The 19863-nt window shown below is 45.6% G+C and overlaps 1 protein-coding gene across 1 annotated transcript in view; it reads right to left on the bottom strand.

The window, feature by feature from the left end:
* Positions 1-19863, bottom strand: part of MYO10 (myosin X) — a 218301-nt gene that overhangs the window by 18589 nt on the left and 179849 nt on the right. Inside the window, exons 20-28 of the mRNA XM_024741735.1 lie at positions 17926-18050; positions 17719-17833; positions 11934-12040; positions 10638-10871; positions 10229-10274; positions 8621-9487; positions 7205-7328; positions 3474-3717; positions 449-544 (exon numbers count right to left, since the gene is read on the bottom strand). Coding sequence (XP_024597503.1) covers positions 449-544; positions 3474-3717; positions 7205-7328; positions 8621-9487; positions 10229-10274; positions 10638-10871; positions 11934-12040; positions 17719-17833; positions 17926-18050 — 1958 coding nt within the window. The remainder of the gene's footprint in view (positions 1-448; positions 545-3473; positions 3718-7204; positions 7329-8620; positions 9488-10228; positions 10275-10637; positions 10872-11933; positions 12041-17718; positions 17834-17925; positions 18051-19863) is intronic.

Below are 19863 nucleotides of genomic sequence, written 5' to 3'. Positions count from 1 at the left end.
CGCCACAGTCCTAGCATTTATTTGAACGGCCAAGGGTTAATGTTCCTGTTTTTTCAACCCTTAAGCAAACAGAAGCTGCTCCCTTTCAAAGCTCAGAAGCTTCCAGAGGGTGGCTTTCAACTGTGTGTAGCAGCACAATTTACATATGCTGCTGGTGACAATAAAAGCCTGAGTGTAAATAACAAGGGGTCTCTCCAGTGGCACGTGAAGCTGGAAATCTGTGTGCTTACTGTATGGAACACAGTGCCCAGTGAAAGAGTCCCCAAGAGACAAGTACATCCATCTCTTCCGACTCTCAGTTCTTCAACCATCCTAAGAGAAAAACCCAACTAGAAAATCAACTAAAATCTTTTCAGCACCAGTAGGCTCAAGAGTGATCCGTGTGACGTCCGGGCCTGCACAGGAGCGAGGATGTAGTTATGACCAAGTTGACAGCACAGCGCCTCACCTGGCGTCTTCTGGGGATTCAGCGATCAGGTGGAAGGTCCTATCAGTCATAATGATGTCAATCCCGTTTTCTTTGCTGGTGTTATCTATGATCTCCCTGCAAAGGGACACAAGCACCAAACGCAAATCAGGAACACAGAATTCTTAATAAGGGTCAAGAAAAATTTCACCATAACTGAAAAATCAGATACCAACACTTGCGCCTTGATTTTCTGCTTTTAGAAACGATGAAGACCCTTGTGGCCTCTAGGGGGAGGCAGGCTTTTCTCTCTCCAGAAAGGCGATCTGCTCTGTGTGTGTGTGTGTGTGCGTGTCTGTTTCTAGATCTCAATCCCATCTTGATCTCATCCTAACACTCTCTAAACAACACTGGAGGTTTAAACTCAGGGGACCAGGTTAAGATCAGGGTAAAACACAAGCAGCTGTTCGGATGGGACCAGAGGTGGTGATCTATTTTGTGAAGAAATGTGCTGGGGATACAGCCAGCTTGCTTTGTCAGCTGAAGTATACAGCTGTTCACAGCAAAACATTTATTTTACAACTGCGATATTAAGCAGTCTGGTTAGAAAAAAAAAAAGATTGTCTGACTTTTTAGCTAGAATCACTGAGATGAGATAAAATATTTTTTAAAAAACCAAGAAGATCAAAATTCAGAGAGGAGTCTGTGATGCTTCTTGGGAATGGAAGGAGAGAGGTGGCCCCGATTGGCGGTGGGGGTGGGTGATAAGCACGGGAGCCTCTGGAGTAGGACAATAATCCCCAGGGGAAAACTGCCCAGACCACGTCATCCTGGACCAGCCACTCCGCCTCCTGAGAACTCAGCTACCTTGCGTGTAAAACGACGGGGTGTCGTGGCTCTGAACCGCAGCGGTCCATCAGAATCCTGGGAAACGTTCAGAAAACCCAGGTGGGGCTTCCTAGGGTGGAGCCCAGGGACTCGCATTTATAAAAAGCTTCCCTGGAAATGGGGGAGTGATGATACTACCAGGGCGCCGAAGAGTCTGGAAATGACAGGATAAAGGAGGTGGGAGCTTTAACAATAGATGGTGAGTGAAAGGAAAGATGAAGGGGGTGGTGTATAAATTGAAAGAGACTTGAGCAATCTGTCATCCAATTAAAAATTATGAACCTTATTTGGATTCTGATTTGAAAAAAGGAACCAACCCAAACCAACAAGAACACTGTCACCGCCATGTGTAAGATAACTGGGGAAATTTGAACAATGACCAGAGTTTGGACGGTAGAAGGAGCTCATGTTCCTTTTTAAATGTGATCATGATATTGTGACTATATATTAAAAAAGGTCTTGATCCTTCAGTGTGCACTAAATATTTACAAGTGAGATTATATGACGTCAGGACTTGCTTTAAAAAATGTAGCTTGTAGGGGGGCGGTGCTGGGTAGGGTCACAGATGAAACACCACTGGCCATCGGTGGGCAACCGCTGAAAGATGGGAAATGGACACACAGATCTCATTCCAGTATCCTACCGACGCTTGCCTATGACTGAAATTTTCTATAATAAAAAATTTATTTTTTTCTATAATAAACTTCAAAATATAAAATAAATAAAAAACTCTTAACGACGGTGAAACCTTAACAACTCATTGCCTTTTCTCTACAGAATGTGACCAACAGCTGAGGAAGGGTTAACACTTCCTCACCTCTGTAATTTTCACAGAACACCTGGAGAATAGGGCTTCATTAAGCATGTGAGTAGCAAAAGGGACATCCAAAAATACACGGGTGAAATTCACCATCACAATTCTCTCAGCCTCCTGGCATCTGTGGCCCCCCTCCTCCAGGGTGAAGAGAGGACCAACACCGTATGCAGGGCCAGGGGAGGACTGCAGGAGGTTCAGAGCTATGCCATGCTGCTGAAACTTGTAGGGCTCAGACGCAAACTCCCACAAACTCATCTGAGCATGGTTTCCTAAGGAACCTCAAAGGGGCAGCCTTGAAAAGTCTAATACTCTGCTGTCTGCACTCACAATTTGGCCTTCAAATTAAATACAAAGAAGACTTTCTTCCCTTGAGTAAACTTTCCACTTTCCAATGAATCATTTTCTACAGTTTCTAATGCTGGTTGAGCAGGAACCGTATGTCGTTTTCAGGTCTACGACTTCAGGAGTTAACTTGGTCTCTCAAAGCTTATTTTTACCCGTGTGCTGAAAATGTACGGCTGTTCAGTTTAAGTGGAGTGTGGCTACACCAAAATAAATTCTATGCCTAGTATCTAATTACCCAAGAAAACAAGCTGCCCCTCAATTCCCAACATTTTCTGAAAACCTTACTCCATTTTTAACAAATAGGCCCTCAGTGGTTCAATCCTTTGGTTCTATAAGAAGGTGGCAAAATGGAATTCCCCAGAGGTCCAGTGGTTAGGACTCAGCACTTTCACTGCCGTGGGCCTGGGTTCAATCTGAGGCCACGGACCTAAGATCCCACAAGCTGAGCGGCATGGCCAAAAAAAAAAAAAGTGGCAGAAAAAGGGGGTGTGTTGGATTCAAACACCAGCTCTGTTGCTCTCATTGTTGGGTATGAAGAGGCTAGTATACCCAACAAAGGTGGAAGACAAATGATTCATTTCACACACCTCCCGACTGGCTGTCTGCTCCCAATTTAGCCATCTGTTGGCTACAGCTGGGCTTGGAGAAGAATTAAAAGTGATCGATTGACCCATAAAAGGATGACAAGATGCTCAACCAGTGGCTCAATACCCACACCACGATTCCTGTGTACCGCCAATGACATTTCCAAAGAGCTAGTTTTATGTCCAGCTAGCATCTTATAACCCAGAGCTGAATGTCTGAAAATTCACAAAAAGTGAATTTCACAGACGAAGTTTTATTTCCCTGATTTCCTAATAATTCAGCTCGCTGAAAGGAATGATGAGGACGCACCGAGTACCTCTTACAATCTACTGCTTCAAAGAACTCGCCCCAGACAGCTTTTAGGCAGGGACTTAATTGATGAAGCAGCCCCGAGCCCCGGTCAGCAGCCCTGGCCAGGGCTCATCAACATACTTGGCTGTCCGGACTTCCACGGTGCCCTTGAGCTTTTCCTCGCTGTCATTCTCAAAGTACATCAGCTTGGCCTGGCGGAGGACGAACCAGCGCTTCTTCCAGTTTCTCCTGGACAGCGTGGAGGAGCCGCCACCCTTCTTGTGCAGCCAGCCTTGCTTGAGGGCCTCCTGCTTGGAGCGGAACCACAGGAAGGTTTCGTCCTTGAGGACGCACCAGCGGCGTTTCCAGGTGTTCATGAGGCCACCTGTCTCCCCAGGGTTGGGTAGGAAGGGGTTTAAGAAAATCCGTCATATTGGATCATAAGATCAGTAGGTCTTCAGGTCCAGCCCATCCTTAACTTTGCACCAAATGACCCGCCCTCAGACACCCACCGATGATGGGTGAGCGCACTGCTGGGTCGTGTTCAGGGGGCACTGGGCAGGTGTCACACTGGCTTCGCTGGATTACACAAGAACGCTTCCTTTTCTCCAAAGCAGCTCCTACTCACTTAGCTGAGAAATCCTGGTGAGGGGCTTAAAAGCAAGACCAGTCAGGGACTGATACTCTAACCCCGGGTTGAGGCAGGACCACGGACGGGAGGCGGGGGAGAACCGCTTCCATATGGATGGATCATGCTTCTGTCCAAACACCGTAGGAAGGGGAAATGAGTTTAAAATGTGTCAAAGTTGACACATTCCTTCCTTGTTTAGTCAGTGTGAGGAACAAAATTTATCAGTGACTCCAGAGTTTAGCAATAAACCCTAACTTACATCGGAAAAGAAAAGCGTTATCATCTGAAAATGGCTTCTTTGTATAAGGTATAAATTTGTATAAATCATACAAATTTGTATTTGTATAAATATAAATTTAGAATATGAAACAAAGTAAGACTCCAAACCAAACTGTGACAGTACCTTAAAAATGAGAATTTAGCTGTAATTTATTTAGTGGAAAACTTTTTTTGGTGGAGACAGATTAGACAAGGCTATACAGACATTATTTCTATACAGAATATATCTCCAATACTCTTCTAGCAGGATAATTTTATTTGTTATTCTAGATTCCCCAAGGATGCTCAAAGAGTGACATCTTACAACCATGATTCAAAAATCTGCTTCAACGAACCCACTGAAGAATACTGCACCTACTTCACTAATTATCAAGTGTCCACAAGTTATTTTTTTGATCAGCCAATAATAAAAATAAAGAACATTTAAACGTGGATACTGAAAGTAAGTATAAAGAAAATGCCTTCCTTTTACAGATTAGAAATAAATTTAAAACAGACCTTCTAAGATTAATTTTTTCAGTGGTTGCTTCAATGATTACAGATCTCAACTTCACAGTGGAACAGAAGACGCAAAGACAACACTGGTTTCTCTTTGCAGTGCAAGGCGCACTTGCTTTGCTGGCCTTTACAGACCGCTGCCCTTTCTCGTATCTACAGCACTTCCTGCTCACCTAGCTGAGAAGCCTTTGTGATCACACCAAGCGCCAGAGCTGTTTCCTAACAAACAGCAAACTTGCCAGGGGGTACCAGAAGGAAACTGTTTTTTTTTTCTTTCTTGATTTGTGGCTTTAATCTCGGTTTCTCAACACAAGCCAAGAGGAAACTGTAGTACAAAGTTATCCTATTATCTTATAGTCTTTGGATGATAAAGGTTATTCACAGCTGTTTCAAAGACACAGATTACAACAGTCATCCCAAGAGCCCTCACCCACCAGTCACTCTGCTGCTCTTACGTTATTGATGGGACTCACTCCCAGCCCTGCCCCCCCCCCAATTCCGGGTGTTCCCTTCGTATTTCATCTAGAGAATTTGATCAACGCTCTTAGTTTCGTGACTGTAAACACCTTTAGTAGTACTAGGCTGGTGCAAACTCATCTACGCTCACAAAACAGAACCTGGTGGTTGGTTAGATTTTCCTTATCATTGGTTTCTTTGAAACTTTTGGTCACAACTTTAAGGCTTTATTAAACATTAAACGGTAATGTATCAGAGATTAAGTGGTGACGCAGTTACACAATAACTCTTTGTTTCATTAAGAGATGAGTGTGCCAAAACCTCACTTGCTTACCTTCTTGAGCTCTTAATGCTTTAATCTTGGGATTTTAGCGCTCTGAATGTATCTTTACTTTTTCCTAATCTTATTTGTTTTAATCAGACAATTATACAATAAAAGAATGCCATATATTATAAATAAGAGTGATTTACAGGGAATTTTTGAGCTAAATTAGGGAACTAGATTAACTAGGGGGAGAGGAAAATATATGAAAAATAAAAAGCTTTATTCTGAGAAATGCATGAGAAAATCTTAAAATGCTACGATTAGATACTTATTGGGTTATTAGGTTCTGATCTGTGATTACATTTTTTCCTTTATCCAATGAACACTCGATTATTCGGTTAGAATTTCTCAATCTTTTTCATTCCAACGCTCCTACAAGAATTCCCATCAACCAGTGACTCTGGCCAATAGGAAGCTCTCCCCTAAAAATAAACCTGGAGGGGTTTCTGTGAGCACCTGGGGGATCTGAGGCTGAGAACAGCAGAACTTTGAAAAGCAAATGAATGATGTTAGCAGTTAGACAGACATTGAAGACGGGGGGAAAAAAATGAAAAGGAGAAAAAAAAATGAAAAGGAGAAGACATAGATGAAGAGAAAACAATGTTAAGGAGGGCAAAAGAGATACGAGAAAAGATAAATATGCCAACAGAAGAGAGAAGCAAAGGCCAAGAACAGAAGAAACAGGGAAAGGGAACCCAGAATAAAAAGGTTTTCATGGGGGAAGAAGAAAAGGAAAAGGGAAGAAAGAAAGATGGCAGCAGAAAAGAAAGTGAAGAAAAGGCTCAGAGAAAACATAAAAAACTTGAACCATCTGGGGACAATGGATCTTGTTATCTCTGCCCCATCCCCAAGATTTGGCCTCTTTCCCCTCATGGAGTCGAGGGCCGTGTGAGAAACCAATCCGCTCTTTAGATGACCCGCATAAAACTCCTACCAAAAATTGGCGCTGATTATGGTTTCTCATGATTCCTGTCCCTGATTTGGAAGTCAAGGTCAAGAACATGAATAAGGCATGGGTACAAGGTCCTGATTAAGTACTTTTCCAGAAGGAGGATGCTTCAAGGTCCCCAAGTATTAAGGTTCAGTACAGTACATTCGAAGTTTCCCAGCAATGCAAAAACATAATTAAAAATTCTTATCATGAGCAAGAGATAGACAGTAGGCGTCACAGGCAGTTTAAGCCAGGGGTGATCCTCTCTCAGATCTTTCCTTTCCCATGTATAAGGGTGTCTAATACTCCTGTGGGAGGGAAGAATGCAGCTTCATCATGGTAATGGGCTGCACTAACCCCAGCAGCAACATACATGTGTGTTTGTATGTATGTGTGAGAAAGAGAGAGAGGAAACGATGTGGGAAGGAAGGGAGGGAGGGAGGGAGGGAGGGAGGGAAGGAAGGAAGGAAGGAAGAAGGAAGGAAAAGAGCACAGATATGAGAGACACATGGAGGCAACAGGGAGAGAGGGACTGAAAGCGGTGACAGTGGTTGCAGACCCTTTGTCCTAATGCTGCATACGGTCCAGTAGGGTCCCCCACATCACACCACCACGGCATCCTCCATCCACCTAAGAGGACCTCACACCAGGTAAGGGGTATGTGGGATAACTTTCTCAGCCCCCCTCCTTCAGCCTCAGCTTCCCATCACTTCACCCCCTAACCCAGTCACCAGGGTGGCTGCAGGTCATACCTTTCATGTACAGGAAGCTGTGGAAGTAAGGCAGCGTGACACAGCTGTACACAGAGTCCCGCCGGTACGAAAGTTCATCGTCCGTATCAAACCGAGAGTCAAAGTCCTCTTCACTATCTTCAAACTGGACCAGGAGAGACAGAGAGAGCCAACAGTGAGCAAAAAGGACAGAAAACAAGCAAAGGAAATGCCCAGCACAGGTCAACACTGAAAAAGTAAAAACAACAGACAAAGAAGTAACACACTGCTTCGTCACAGTGCAACGGAGGTGTGGTCATCAAAAGAATTCCGAATTACAAAATACTGCCTTCTGGTGTCAAACCGTCAGTTGACTTGATACGTAACACGTGAGACATATTTTAATCCCAAGGCTATGTATTCAAAGTACAACGCTGCTGTTTAAGCGTACAATTTTAATCAAACCATCCAAGAGTTAATTCCCTTTAAGTTACTGTGCTAAAAATGTCTTCAAGGACTTCCCTGGCAGCGAAGCGGGTAAGAATCTCCCTGCCAACGTACGGGACACGGGTTCGAGCCCTGGTCCGGGAAGATCCCACATGCTGCGGAGCAACTAAGCTCGCGCGCCACAACTACTGAGCCTGCGCTCTAGAGCCCGTGAGCCACAACTACTGAGACTGTGTGCCACAACTACTGAAGCCTGTGCGCCTAGAGCCTGTGCTCTGCAATAAGAGAAGCCACTGCGATGAGAAGCCTGTGCACCGCAACGAAGAGTAGACCCCGCTCGCCACAACTAGAGAAAGCCCGCGTGTAGCAACGAAGACCCAAGACAGCCAAAATTAAATAAATTAGTTAAAAATATATATCCTTAAATAAACAAACAAACAAATAAATACAAATATCTTCAAGCCTTAGAAAGGCAAGAGAGTATTTAACGCACGGACAACGGGAAGAAATAAAAGTAAACTATAAATAAATCCAGAAGCTGGAAAGAGCACGTTCAAGCCCTTAAAGGTTCCTCCCTTACAACCAGAAAAATATACATCACGTCCTGCAGCGGGCGGGTGAAGCTACCGTCAGGAAAGGTCTCTGAAGTGCCCCTGGCAAGTCTCGTTCCCGTTTAGGGCGGGTCTCATTTCCCAACCTGCTGCAAAGCCAGCACAGACACAGCCAGAGCCTCCACTGAAAATGCCAGTTTTCTTAGGCTTTGGGCAAGACGCAGTTCTGGGTTTTGCGTTCAACCTCCAACAGGCACCAAGTTCCACTTACTTGTGTGACGATCGCTTTCGGCAAGAGAGAGGGGTTTAAGGCCAGCCTTAAGAGCCTGACTTTGGAATCCTGGCCCGTTCTAGGCGGGATGTCTTCATCCAAGGGATAGTGCAACGGGGGCAAGGATGGTAGACAACTTCCACCGCAATGCGGGCAAATCGGGGCCCCGGGAGGACAGCGGATACTCACCGAGGACTGGGCCCCCTCCGAGCTGAACCGGTAGGCCCCCGAGCTGTTGTAGGTGCCCACGGAGCATCGGTAGTCTGGGGACCACTGGCTGCTGTAGGAGTTGGAGAAGGTCACGCTGCTGCCGGAGGTGACAGCCCCGTCCTCGTAGTCGTCCTGGTCGTAGTTGTAGTCGCCGTCCGGGGAGGGCAGGCCCCCAGGGGTCTGGGGCATGCAGTAGGTGGGCTCCCCGGAGGAGGAGTCGTGCTCCGAGGGGGCCAGCAGCACGGTGCTGTCGGGGTCGGGGCTGGTGGGCACCACGGTGTCGTTCATGTAGGGGTCCTCCTCCGAGGATTCGTCGCTGGTCCGGATGCCACTGGTGCGCTGGTCCGAGTGGCCGTGCTCGCTGGGGTTGGGCGAGTCCTTGAAAGCGTCGTCGTCGGCCTCGAAGCCCTCGTCCACCTCCTCCTCTGGGTAGGGCTGGCTGAAGTTGAAGCTGGGCTTCTCGCCGCAGGCACCCTCCGCCAGGTCGGCCCGCACACCCACAGACCCGCTACCCACCGACAGGGAGCGCTCGATGTTGCGGACGCACTCGTCGATCTCGTCGAAGTTGAGCGACTCCAGGAACTCCTGGGCAGCGCGGCAGGCTTCGTCCTCCAGCCGCCGCAGCTCCTCGTCCCGCAGCTGCTGCAGCTTCTGCAGGGAGGCCTCGGTCAAGGACAGCTCCTGGCGTTCCTTCATGCGCTGCAGGTCCTCGATTTCCTTCTCCAGGCGCAGGATCTCTTCTACCTGCTTGTTCTCCTTCTGCTTCTCCAGCTCCCGGGTCAGCTCGGCCTCCCTCTGACTCTTCTGCAAGGCTTCCTGTTCCCGCTGCTTCCTCGCTGCTTCCTCCTGGACACAGAGGAAGGAAGGGGTCAGGTCAGGAAGTGACACTATGGAGAGTGCGGGCAGCGACCCTCCTTTGGGATGAGATGTGCTTGCCGGGGGCTGAACTGCATCCCTCCCTCCCCCAAATCGCTATGTGTGGCCCCAACCCCCAGTCCCCTCGGGATATGTCTGGATTTGGAGCAGGGCCTTTAAAGAGGTGATGAAGTTACAATGAAGCCGTGAGGTAGGGCTCTAACCCAACTGACTGGTGTCCTTATAAAGAAGAGGGGATTGGGACACACACACGGGGCACTGGGGAAGCAGGTACGCAGGTGCAAGACCACGTGAGGACACAGCAAGTTACAGAGAGAGGCTTAAGAAGAAACCAACCCTGCCAACACCTTGATCTTGAACCTTTAGCCTCCAGAATTGTGAGACAATCAATTTCTGTTGTTTAATCTGCCCAGGCTGTGCTACTTTTGTTAGAGCAGCCCGAGCAAACTAATACAGTGATTATACTGGTCTAGAGCTATCATGCTGTCGTGATTCACACTGAAACCTTAAGACATTCACACACTTTTACCCAATTGTAATGGGTTAGAAATTGCAGCATAAACATCTCCTCTAAAATTCTTCCTCCTGTATATTTATTTTAGCTTTGAATCCTTCTCCCTACATCTTTACTTTAGTTTCAAATCATTGAGGCAAAGTGTTTGAACTGGGAAGGTAACAGACAAGATGTCATGTTGTCGCGGCATTCTTCACCTGTTGGGCGCGGAGCTCAGCTTCTCTTCGTTCCCTCTCTCTTTCTCTGAAAACAGTCAAGAAAAAAAGACAGTGAAAATAAACGAAAGCAATGAAAAAAATCCGACACCCGCTTTCCAGAGAGCGAACTTTTTAACAGAAGCTTTGCAAAAGACAACTTAGAAGTGTGAAGGAGGGATAGGGTCTCTTCCTTTGGCAATATACCTATTCTCGGCATGAATAAAAATACCACAAAACTGGGTCTTCAATGCTGCTAAGGAATTTTATCTGAGTCACCAAGCGTTATTGTTTCAAACAGCAGGTTCCATAGCATCCACTGGGAATTCCTGCTGCGAAGCTGGATATAGAGCATAAAAACGCCAGAGGTGTCCTCCTGTCTGTTTCATCCAAGCCAAGAAAGGTCCCATACCTTTCCTCCTCCTCCCGCTTCCTCTTTTCTTCTTCCGCCCGTTTCTTCTTTTCCTCCTCTGCCCGTTTCTCTGCCAGCAGCTGTTTGTAAACTCTGCGGGCAATCTGACCTCGGAGTTGCTTCTGGAAAACCACGGCCGCTTTTTTCAGGTTCAAAAACCTCCTCCTCAGAAGGAATGCTCTGTAATTCTTCTGTATAATCACTACACAATAGAGGACCTTCTTGTATTGCTTTCTGAAAATGAGAACAGAAACAGCACAACAGAATAACTGTGGAGGTAATGAGGCTTCCAGCTCTTTACGTGAGTTTACGTTAATGTTACAAGACTAGACAGCAGGACCTCGTTTGGGGCTGATCCGCTCATAACAGAGACTCATTACAGGGAGCCGACAAGGAGGCCCTTGTGGGCAAAACAAAACAGAAGAAAAACAAAAGAATAACAACAAACGAAACTCAAGCAAGACCCTATCATCACGTTGGCTAAATAAACACATCACTCCTAATACTGACTTTGAAAAGTCCTGGCAGGAAGTTGGGTTGTAAACAGAACCAAGAGATGTGATATATTTTCCTGTCCTTATGAGGAAAAAAAGCAAAGGATTTGCCACAGCAGGACGGCTGTGTACTTGAGAAAATGTAACGTACTGTGACGAGCAAGGGTTCGGGTGGCCCGCAGGTCCGCAGAGGAGGAAAGAACTCAGATGCACAGGAAAAGAACCCGCCTCATTCGGCACACCCTGGAGAGGGGGCCACTGTGGACCCAATGGGATGACACCAAAGTCAACAGGCGAGCTGTCTGTGGCTTCAGTATGTGACCCAGAGGAACTAGGGAAATGTTTAAATATGTCGCCCAGTCCCCTGATGTCGCTGCCCTGAGACATCAGGAGCCCCTTTTCCCATTTCCTGCCCAGGTCAAGCTAACTTGGTGCTGGCAATGCTAGTTACGAGCACTGCCCTGGGACTCTCCTTAGCCTGGTCCTGACCCGAACCCATCCAGGACTATTTTAAATGAAAGCATGTGGCCAGGGCCACCCCACCTGGTGACACACACGGGGGACGCCCCCTCCCGTCCGTGCACTTTTTTTTTGCGGTACGCGGGCCTGTCGCTGTTGTGGCCTCTCCCGTTGCGGAGCACAGGCTCCGGACGCGCAGGCTCAGCGGCCATGGCTCACGGGCCCAGCCGCTCCGCGGCATGTGGGATCTTCCCGGACCGGGGCATGAACCCGTGTCCCCTGCATCGGCAGGCGTACTCTCAACCACTGCGTCACCAGGGAAGCCCGTCCACGCACTTCTTACCGTGCCAAGTAGCCCAAGACGTGGGCCCGGATCACCATGGCCGCCCGCGTCAGCTCCTCTTCCCGCCGCTTCTCCAGTTTCTGCTCCAAGGACTCGCGAAGGAAGACCTGCCCAGGAGAGAGCAACATGTCACATCCACAGAATGCGGCAGGCAGCGGTAAGGCATTGCTGAGTCAGCTGTGTCTTTGGTGGGTAAGGCTTTTTTCTTTCTCTGATTTGCTCCAAACACAAACAGCCATGGTGTCCAGCACAGGGAATCTCAAATTCCTGGTGGGGAGAGGATTTTTTCTTTATTTTTTTTTTTTAAACTTCCCATCTGTCACAGACTAAGACCTTTGTAAAATATAGTAAACAATAGATTACTGGAAAGAAAAAACCAAAGGGGTATATAAAATCCAAGTCCCGTTTTTTCAATTACTAGTTCAACAGGCATAAGAGGGCTGTGAAATTGCCATCACGTTTATAAATCCTTATCTCACTGTGGGCTGGGACAAATAGTTCACGGGCCAGCACCAGTACTACAGTAAGTCTAAGTAAGAAGATATCTAGAGAGACTCCCTACGTTAAGAAGGAGAAGGAGGGGGGAAGGGGGGGAAGAGAGGGAGGAGGAGGAGAAGAAAAGCAAGGACAAAAGAAAGAAAGGGAGGGGGGAAAAAATCCAAGAAATTTGTAAAATGTTACTTTGCCATCACGTGGAAACGTTCCCTTCATGCCTGTCAAATGATTACGATCAAAGCGTCTTGGCCTCAAAAAATACTGCACATAAAAAACCTGACATTTAAGAACGTAATTCTATAAACCGTTTGCAATTAGAACTGACTCATTTAAGTTACCTCGGTTCAGCCACGGCAAGAAAAGTATCAGTAGCATCGGGACAAAGAGATTGTAACTATTTGCTGGTCTGTTTCTGCCCGTGGGCACCTCAATCCTGGGCTTACCATTTATCTGAGCCTAAGTGTGTCTGGTAATTGGCATTCGTATCAGAATTCCTAATATTTGACAAGGTATGAAAATACTGAGACCCTCCCTCAATCGTGGTAGCTTTTAATTTTGTAATTTCCAATGTGATGTCTAAGGAAGTTCTGAATTATCTCCTGAAAACAAACAAATTTTTTCTTATGCTTTTCTGTTAACAGTCAGCTGGAGGCACTGGTCGGGGGCTGGTTAAGCAACACACGCCCTCACTCATGATTTCTCAGTTTACGCTTCTGTGAGTCACTCTGGCCTATGATGATGCTTTAGGTCCTCCTGATGGCACATTTTTCCAGACTCTCTGCCCTGGCTCTTCCAAGACATTTGGGCAGAAAAGCAAATAAAGAATCCCACCTTCATGTGACTCACAGAAGCCTTACCTACTCCTGCTGTGGGTTCCTGAGCATTTGTCAAACTCTCCCACCAAATAATTCTCTCGGAAAAGCTTTTCATACAATGCTCTTCCTATAACTGCAATTAATATGCTCTGCTGATGCATAAAGAGACTGCAGCTTGAGCAAAAAAAAAAAAAGTTTAACGTAAGAAACAGCAGCTACGAGCATAAAGCTTGTTAGTTCAGCATTGAGAAAAAGTTTTCAGAAATATGAAGCAGTTTTCATCAAGACTGGACTTCAAAGAAATATTTAAACTTCTCTTTGAGACGATTTTTTGATATTAAGGATCTTAGTCTAACGCTGTTGCTCTGGTTAGTGTTTAAAAGAAAAAGTAATGAAGTCAAATCTTGAACAAGAGTGGTGATGGTGGTGGTGACATCGTAACACAAAAGCATCGATGCCAACGAGCAGTACATTTATCAGACGAACAAATAGGAAGCTTTATGAAGGAAAGAGCGTCTCACACCTTATCAGAAGTCAAGGGACTGTCTTGGTTGGAATCAGAGTCAGAGAAATACCTGCCTTAGTTTCATGCCCAGCAAAGAGAGCTCTATGCTCTGCCTATTAGATTTACTTCCACATCTTTATCTATCAATAGATTCCTTCCATAACCCGAAGGGCAAACGGAGTAAAATGCTTTAGAAACCTGACTTGGCTTCATTAAGAACATCCACCCTGAATTTATGCAACACACAGAAAGTGATGCCAGATCTTCCAGCCCAGTGATGTCCGCTGCCATGTTGCCATGTTCCCAGGATGCAGCCAAGATCGAGTCAGCAGGATCCAGCTGCTGTGAGCGGAGGCACCGGCCTCGTCAGGCATCATCAAGCAGCTTAGGAAGGGGCAGTGCCCACTCAGGGGGCTGCTCGGCTAACCTTGACTCAATATCCAATACGAATAGTTTCTCATGGCTTTTCCTATCATTTGCTTAGAGAGCTCAAGAGCCTATGGATTATTCCAGTAAAATGTCTTTATAGAATACCTCGTGCAGGATTTATTGCCAGAGAAGAAATAAGGTCTGGCAATGTAGTCCACGGACCAGAAAAGTAAAACGTGCCGGAGTCACAAGGTAGAGGGGAAAGGCAAAACCAGGAAGAAAGAGGGGAGCAGCTGTTCACCTCCGTCTCCCTAAACTTGGCTTCTCAGCAGGGGCGTACAGCAGGATCTCCTGCTTGGGCTGTTCCAGAGGCTTGGACAGGCCTCCTAGCTTCTTTAGGGATGCTTCCCCAGCAGATAAGAGTCCTTGCCTTCCAAAGACCAGATGTGTTTTAAGCCAGTGAATTCAGACCTGGCGCCATGTTTAATTTGCTGACTACAGCGCTGCCCACATTTCCCTCTGTCATGTAAGTGTTGACAGAAACTTCTTTACCAGAAGATCTAGATATTTTTTAGAGGTTCAAGGTTTTAAATGCAAAGACCTCTGGCAGCAACACTGACTGAAACACTGCTAGAGTATAATTAAGTGTATAATTAAGTCAAATGTTGGTCAAGGTCAAGGCTATTTAGTGGATACAATTCAAATGCTCTCATGTTTCCATTTATTTCCTAATATTTATGTGAAATGATAAGCTTCCATCCCACTTCTGCTTCCAATGTGTCACCAATTAAAATTTAACTCCTCTTTAAAGATTTCCTTTTCTTGAATACTCTTCTGATCATGTCAATTCACAGTGCGCTCTCTCCTGGAGGTGTGTCCTTATTCCTTCCAGAGATCACACTGCATAATTTATCAGTTGTATGGGATGACTTATCTCCCAGAAACTTAGTAAACCGGGGGCAATGCCCATGTCTTTATGTCTCCGTATCCCTGTGCTACACCCAGTTCTAAGTCTTGCTGGGGCCTGATTTCCACCGTAAATTGTAAATGAAGTTGGATTGATTTTTTCAGAGCTCAGAAAAGAGACCGGTATTGGCTGGGTGAGTCAATAATCTTTGATGTTATTCCATGGTATAAGGCAGTGAGACAGGAGGCGGATATCAGTTTATAGAGAATGTAATACCTTTTTAATTAAAAAAATCAGATCAGACTATATTATACTGCCAAGAGCTCCACTTGAACCAACTTCTTTAGAAAGTCCTTTGAGTGACTCAACATACAACATCTTGTGCCATCACTTTATAGTTTTTTAGCATTTAACAGACACTGACTGAGCTCCTACTATGTGAACTCCTACTACGTGCATTGTGTTGTGTAGAAGAACGAACAATGAACTCTACGTTCTCTATTGGGTGATTGTAGACAAGTCACCAGGTAATACCAAGAAAACATGACAGCATGTTAAGTGTTATAACAGGGCAGAAAACAGAAAGATGTCAATGACAGAGAAGGGGGCTTAGCCCAGTTTAGGGATGAGTTTTGGTTCAGGGTGCAGTGAAGAATGTCAAATAGGGTTCCTGTCAAAGCCTGCATCTAAGCAGAGACTTGAAGGAGGAGTTGGCTAAACGGGGTGGAGGGGAGGGTGGAGAATTCCAGGTAAAGAGACCTATACACCTGGGAGGACACACCCCAAGGTGACCCCCAATGAGTTACACCCTTGTTTAATCCTATTAGTGTGGGTGGAACCCGTGACTTTCTTCTAGAACATGGCAACGGTGATGGGATATCACTCTTATGGATATGTTACATCATATAAGACTCCACCTTAGGAGACTGGGGCAGGAGTGTCTCCTGCTGGCCCTGAAGAAGTGGGAGGGCGTGGGAGGGGGTCAGGTGGTTAAAAACTGTGGGGGGACCTCTAGAAGCTGAGAGTGGCCCCAGGGGGCAGCCAGCAGGAAAAGAGGGTCCAGTGGGACTGCAGCCTCAGTCCTACAACTGCAAAGAATGGCATTCTAGAGCCACGTGAGATTGGAAGAGGACCCCAAGCTCCAGAAGGGAATGCAGCCCCAGCTGACACTCTGACACCCTGACAGAGGACCAGCTAAGCTGTGCCTGGACCCCTGACCCATAGATACCATGAGGTAATTGGTGTGTGTTGTTAAAGCTGCTAAGTTTATGGCTGTCTGTTACACAGCAATAGATAACTAATACAATACCTCTGCATGCCATCTCTACCTTGCTAGATGTTTGCATCTTAAATACCTGGCCAGCTGAAATCCTTCAAGAGCAGAAGAGTATGTTCATTATACACTTTCCTTTGCTAAGTGGGCTCTAGGTGATGCCTTAATACTTGTCATTAATCTCACATCAATGTTATAGACTGAATTCTTATGCTGCAGCCCTAACCCCCAATGTGATGGTATTTGAAAGTCAGGCCTTTAGGAAGTAATTACGTTTAGGAGGGTGGGGCCCCATGATAGGATTAGTGCCCTTATAAGAGGAGGAAGAGAGACCAGAACTCACTCTCCACCGTGTCAGGACACAGTAAGAAGGCAGCTGTCTATAAACCGGGAAGGAGACCTTCACCAGAACCTGACCATGCTGGCACCCTGATCTCAGAATTCCAGCCTCCAGAACTGTGTGAAATAAATGTCTGTGCTTAAGCCACCCTGTCTATGGTATTTTGTCAGAGAAGCTCTGAGATGAAGACAGTCAAACTGCAAGATATGTGTCTCTGTTTCCCTCTTCCTCCTCTTTCTTTTTTTTAAACAAAGAAACTCCTAGGTTAAAAACATAATGTAAGCAGAAACTTTAAAATATTTCTCTGCTGCTCCATTCCTACTTGTAGAGTCAGGAGGATGAAGCTTGAGGAACACTTCTTACTTTTGAAGACAACCATACACTCAAAGGCCGACCCCCAGCTGCCTGCATTTCTGCCTCTCCTGTGTGATAAGACCCTGGAGGTGGGTGGCAGAAGGAGAATGGAACCCCAAATGAGAGCTCTGGAAGTTCCTGATACAGGGAGAAGAGGTCATACTGCCAATTTTATGGCTAAGTTTTGCTGTTGAGGCCAGACTGCTTATCACTCAGCTAAGGGGTAAAGGCCTCAGTCACACCTGCATGTTTAAAAAAATGGATTTCAACTTGGCTTTCCAGACTGGACTTTGGGTAACCTGCCGGATTTTGGACTACTTGCTGGTCTCCCACACAACAGCTCCTGTGATGCAGGGAGAACATTCAGTATTCTATCCTTATAATGCAAAGTTAGAAGGGTCTGGGGTATCACTTCTTAGATGCCAGAGGCTGCCCAGTTCTTCCCTGGCACTGAGTTGCCCATCAGCCAACATTTGTTGACTGACTGAATGAAAACACACGCACTTAGGATCCGATGCTTCAATGTGTCCCCAAGAACACAGTCCCTGAAAATCAAGGACTTCAGATAAAAGACTCATGTTGGGAGGACAAAGAGTATGGCTAGCATGATACCATGCGTATCTTCCCAACATTGGAAAAACAGTTGGCTAGCAGTCATCACAGAACACCGAACTCAAACATCTCTCAGGGGGTTGATGGGACGGTCGTTCTTTCTCCGAAATTTTACCTTCGTCTTCCCCAGCTGCCACTCGCTGTTGGAGGCGTCATAGAGCTGCAGCAGGGCCGTGCACTTGCCCCTCACGTCCTCAGGCAGAGCCACGTTCCTCGCCAGCACCTTATATCTGCAAAAGAAGAATGCCCAGCGTCACCTTGCGCTAAAATCCGTTCCCCAGCCCCTCTGCAAAGAAAGAGGGTCTCTGCAGCTCTGTCTTGCCTTTTGTAAAAATCCTGGAAGGGTCTTCGGACAGCATACCCAGCTTTCCGGATCCTGACTGTCTCCAGCATCCCGGAGTACCGCAGCTGGTTGACCACAACTGCCTGTTCAAACTGGTCGGGCATCTAAAACATGCCAAGAGGTGAGAAGATGACGTTAACAAGACCGCACACACCCCCCCCCGCCATGGTTTTAAACACACACATTTTGAACCTACACAAATATACAAAACAGAAAACAAACCCCACCCCACATACCCATAGCCTAGCTGTAACAGCCAGCACCCATGTCAATGCTGCACCCCCATCCTTAGCCCACTTACTCCCTGACCTTGGATTTTTTTTGAAGTCCCAGATAGTACACACTCTCATTTGTAAATATATCAGTATCACTTTTATTTTTTAATTTTTGGGCTGTGCTTTGCGGCATGTGAGATCAGTTCCCTGACCAGGGATGGAACCCGTGCCCCCTGCAGTGGAAGTGTGGACCACTGGACCGCCAGGGAAGTGTTCCAGTATCATTTTTTAAAATAGAACCACAACACTATCTTAAAAGATACCAATAATTCCCTGATATTAATATCCAGGTTCAAATTTCTGATTATTTTACAAATTTCATAAATGGACCACCATTTTTAATGCTATGTTTTCCAAAGAATCTTAAGTGTCATGCAAATATCACTTTATTTACTTTTCAAAATTCAATTTCCAGGCCTTTTTTTTAGCTGAAGAATGCAGTGATCCAGTGAGGGCTGGGGGCGGGGTTAGGGGCTGGGGGGAAAAGGAGAGTTTGTAAGTGGAGAAAACAGACAAAAATGAAAAAAAATTAATTTTCTCAATTTCTAGTCAGAAACCCCATTTATCGAGCTCCATGCTATGGTCACTAAATAAATTAATCCCAGAACATACAAACAAAAGACAGAGGAAATCAAGCCAAGACATAACATTCTGAACCATATTCTCTTATCTGTTCAGTTGCCAAACAAACTGGTGTTGCTGACAGGACAATAGTCTTTCAGGGTAAAGCCCAAAAGTATGCCATTTCCCACTCACAGCTTTTTGGGCAGTGATTTGTGTTTTAATCCAAACACCCCATTCCCTTTAATTAATTCGTATTTTCTTATCTTACACAACTGTGTACAAAATGACTGAAAAATAGTGCCATAGAACACAAGTACATTGTTAAAAAGTGCAAAGACGGTAAGTGGCTTAAATTTGCGAGCCTTAAAAACACAGCCAGTCATTAACACAAAATCAGGCTGAAAGCCATGTTATTCTGTACGCTTTCCAAGCTAGCAAAAAAATAAATCTGAAGAATGCTCTGTAAATCTCCCTTGCAGCGTTTGATGGAAAAGCTGCCATCATATCCAGCAGGATGACTCGTCTCATATTTAATTTCTCCTACAAACACTGGGGTCAGATGTCTACTCAGCAGTATTCTACTGGAGTCTAGCCAATAAATAAGGGCGAATATCCAAAGAACTGGGGCTCACTGGTTTCTGGTCTTAATTATTTCAAATATCCCTAGACAAGAAAGAATAAAATAAAAGCATGAAAAAATTAGCCTTGATAACTCCTTTCCCTTATCTTCGGATTGAAACACAGAGAGAGAGGCAACTGTTCTGAGGGTATTTGGTTAAAATGCTTCTGTTAGATTTATTCGGGAATATAATCTGAACAGTAGCGATCCACAACGACCTGTAGACCTAATATAAAACAAACACTGAATAAGGCATGAGACTTAGTTAACTTTGTTAATTCATAGAGAAAGCTACGAATTTCATATTTATTCATTTGATGCTCAAAGAGTTGTTAAATTTAAAAAAAAAAAACCTCTCTAAATCTCTCTCAAACTTTCACTGTTCCTGACCCATACTTTTTTCCTTGCTCCTTTTCTTTCAATCTCTACTTAACAAAGTCCGTACAATTCCTTAGTTTG

The sequence above is a fragment of the Neophocaena asiaeorientalis genome, unplaced genomic scaffold (assembly GCF_003031525.2).
Source record: "Neophocaena asiaeorientalis asiaeorientalis breed wild unplaced genomic scaffold, Neophocaena_asiaeorientalis_V1.1 scaffold10, whole genome shotgun sequence".
In the NCBI taxonomy this organism is placed as follows: domain Eukaryota; kingdom Metazoa; phylum Chordata; class Mammalia; order Artiodactyla; family Phocoenidae; genus Neophocaena; species Neophocaena asiaeorientalis.
The sequence above is the reverse complement of the archived record's forward strand: the minus strand, read 5'-3'. Positions and strand labels throughout refer to the sequence as shown.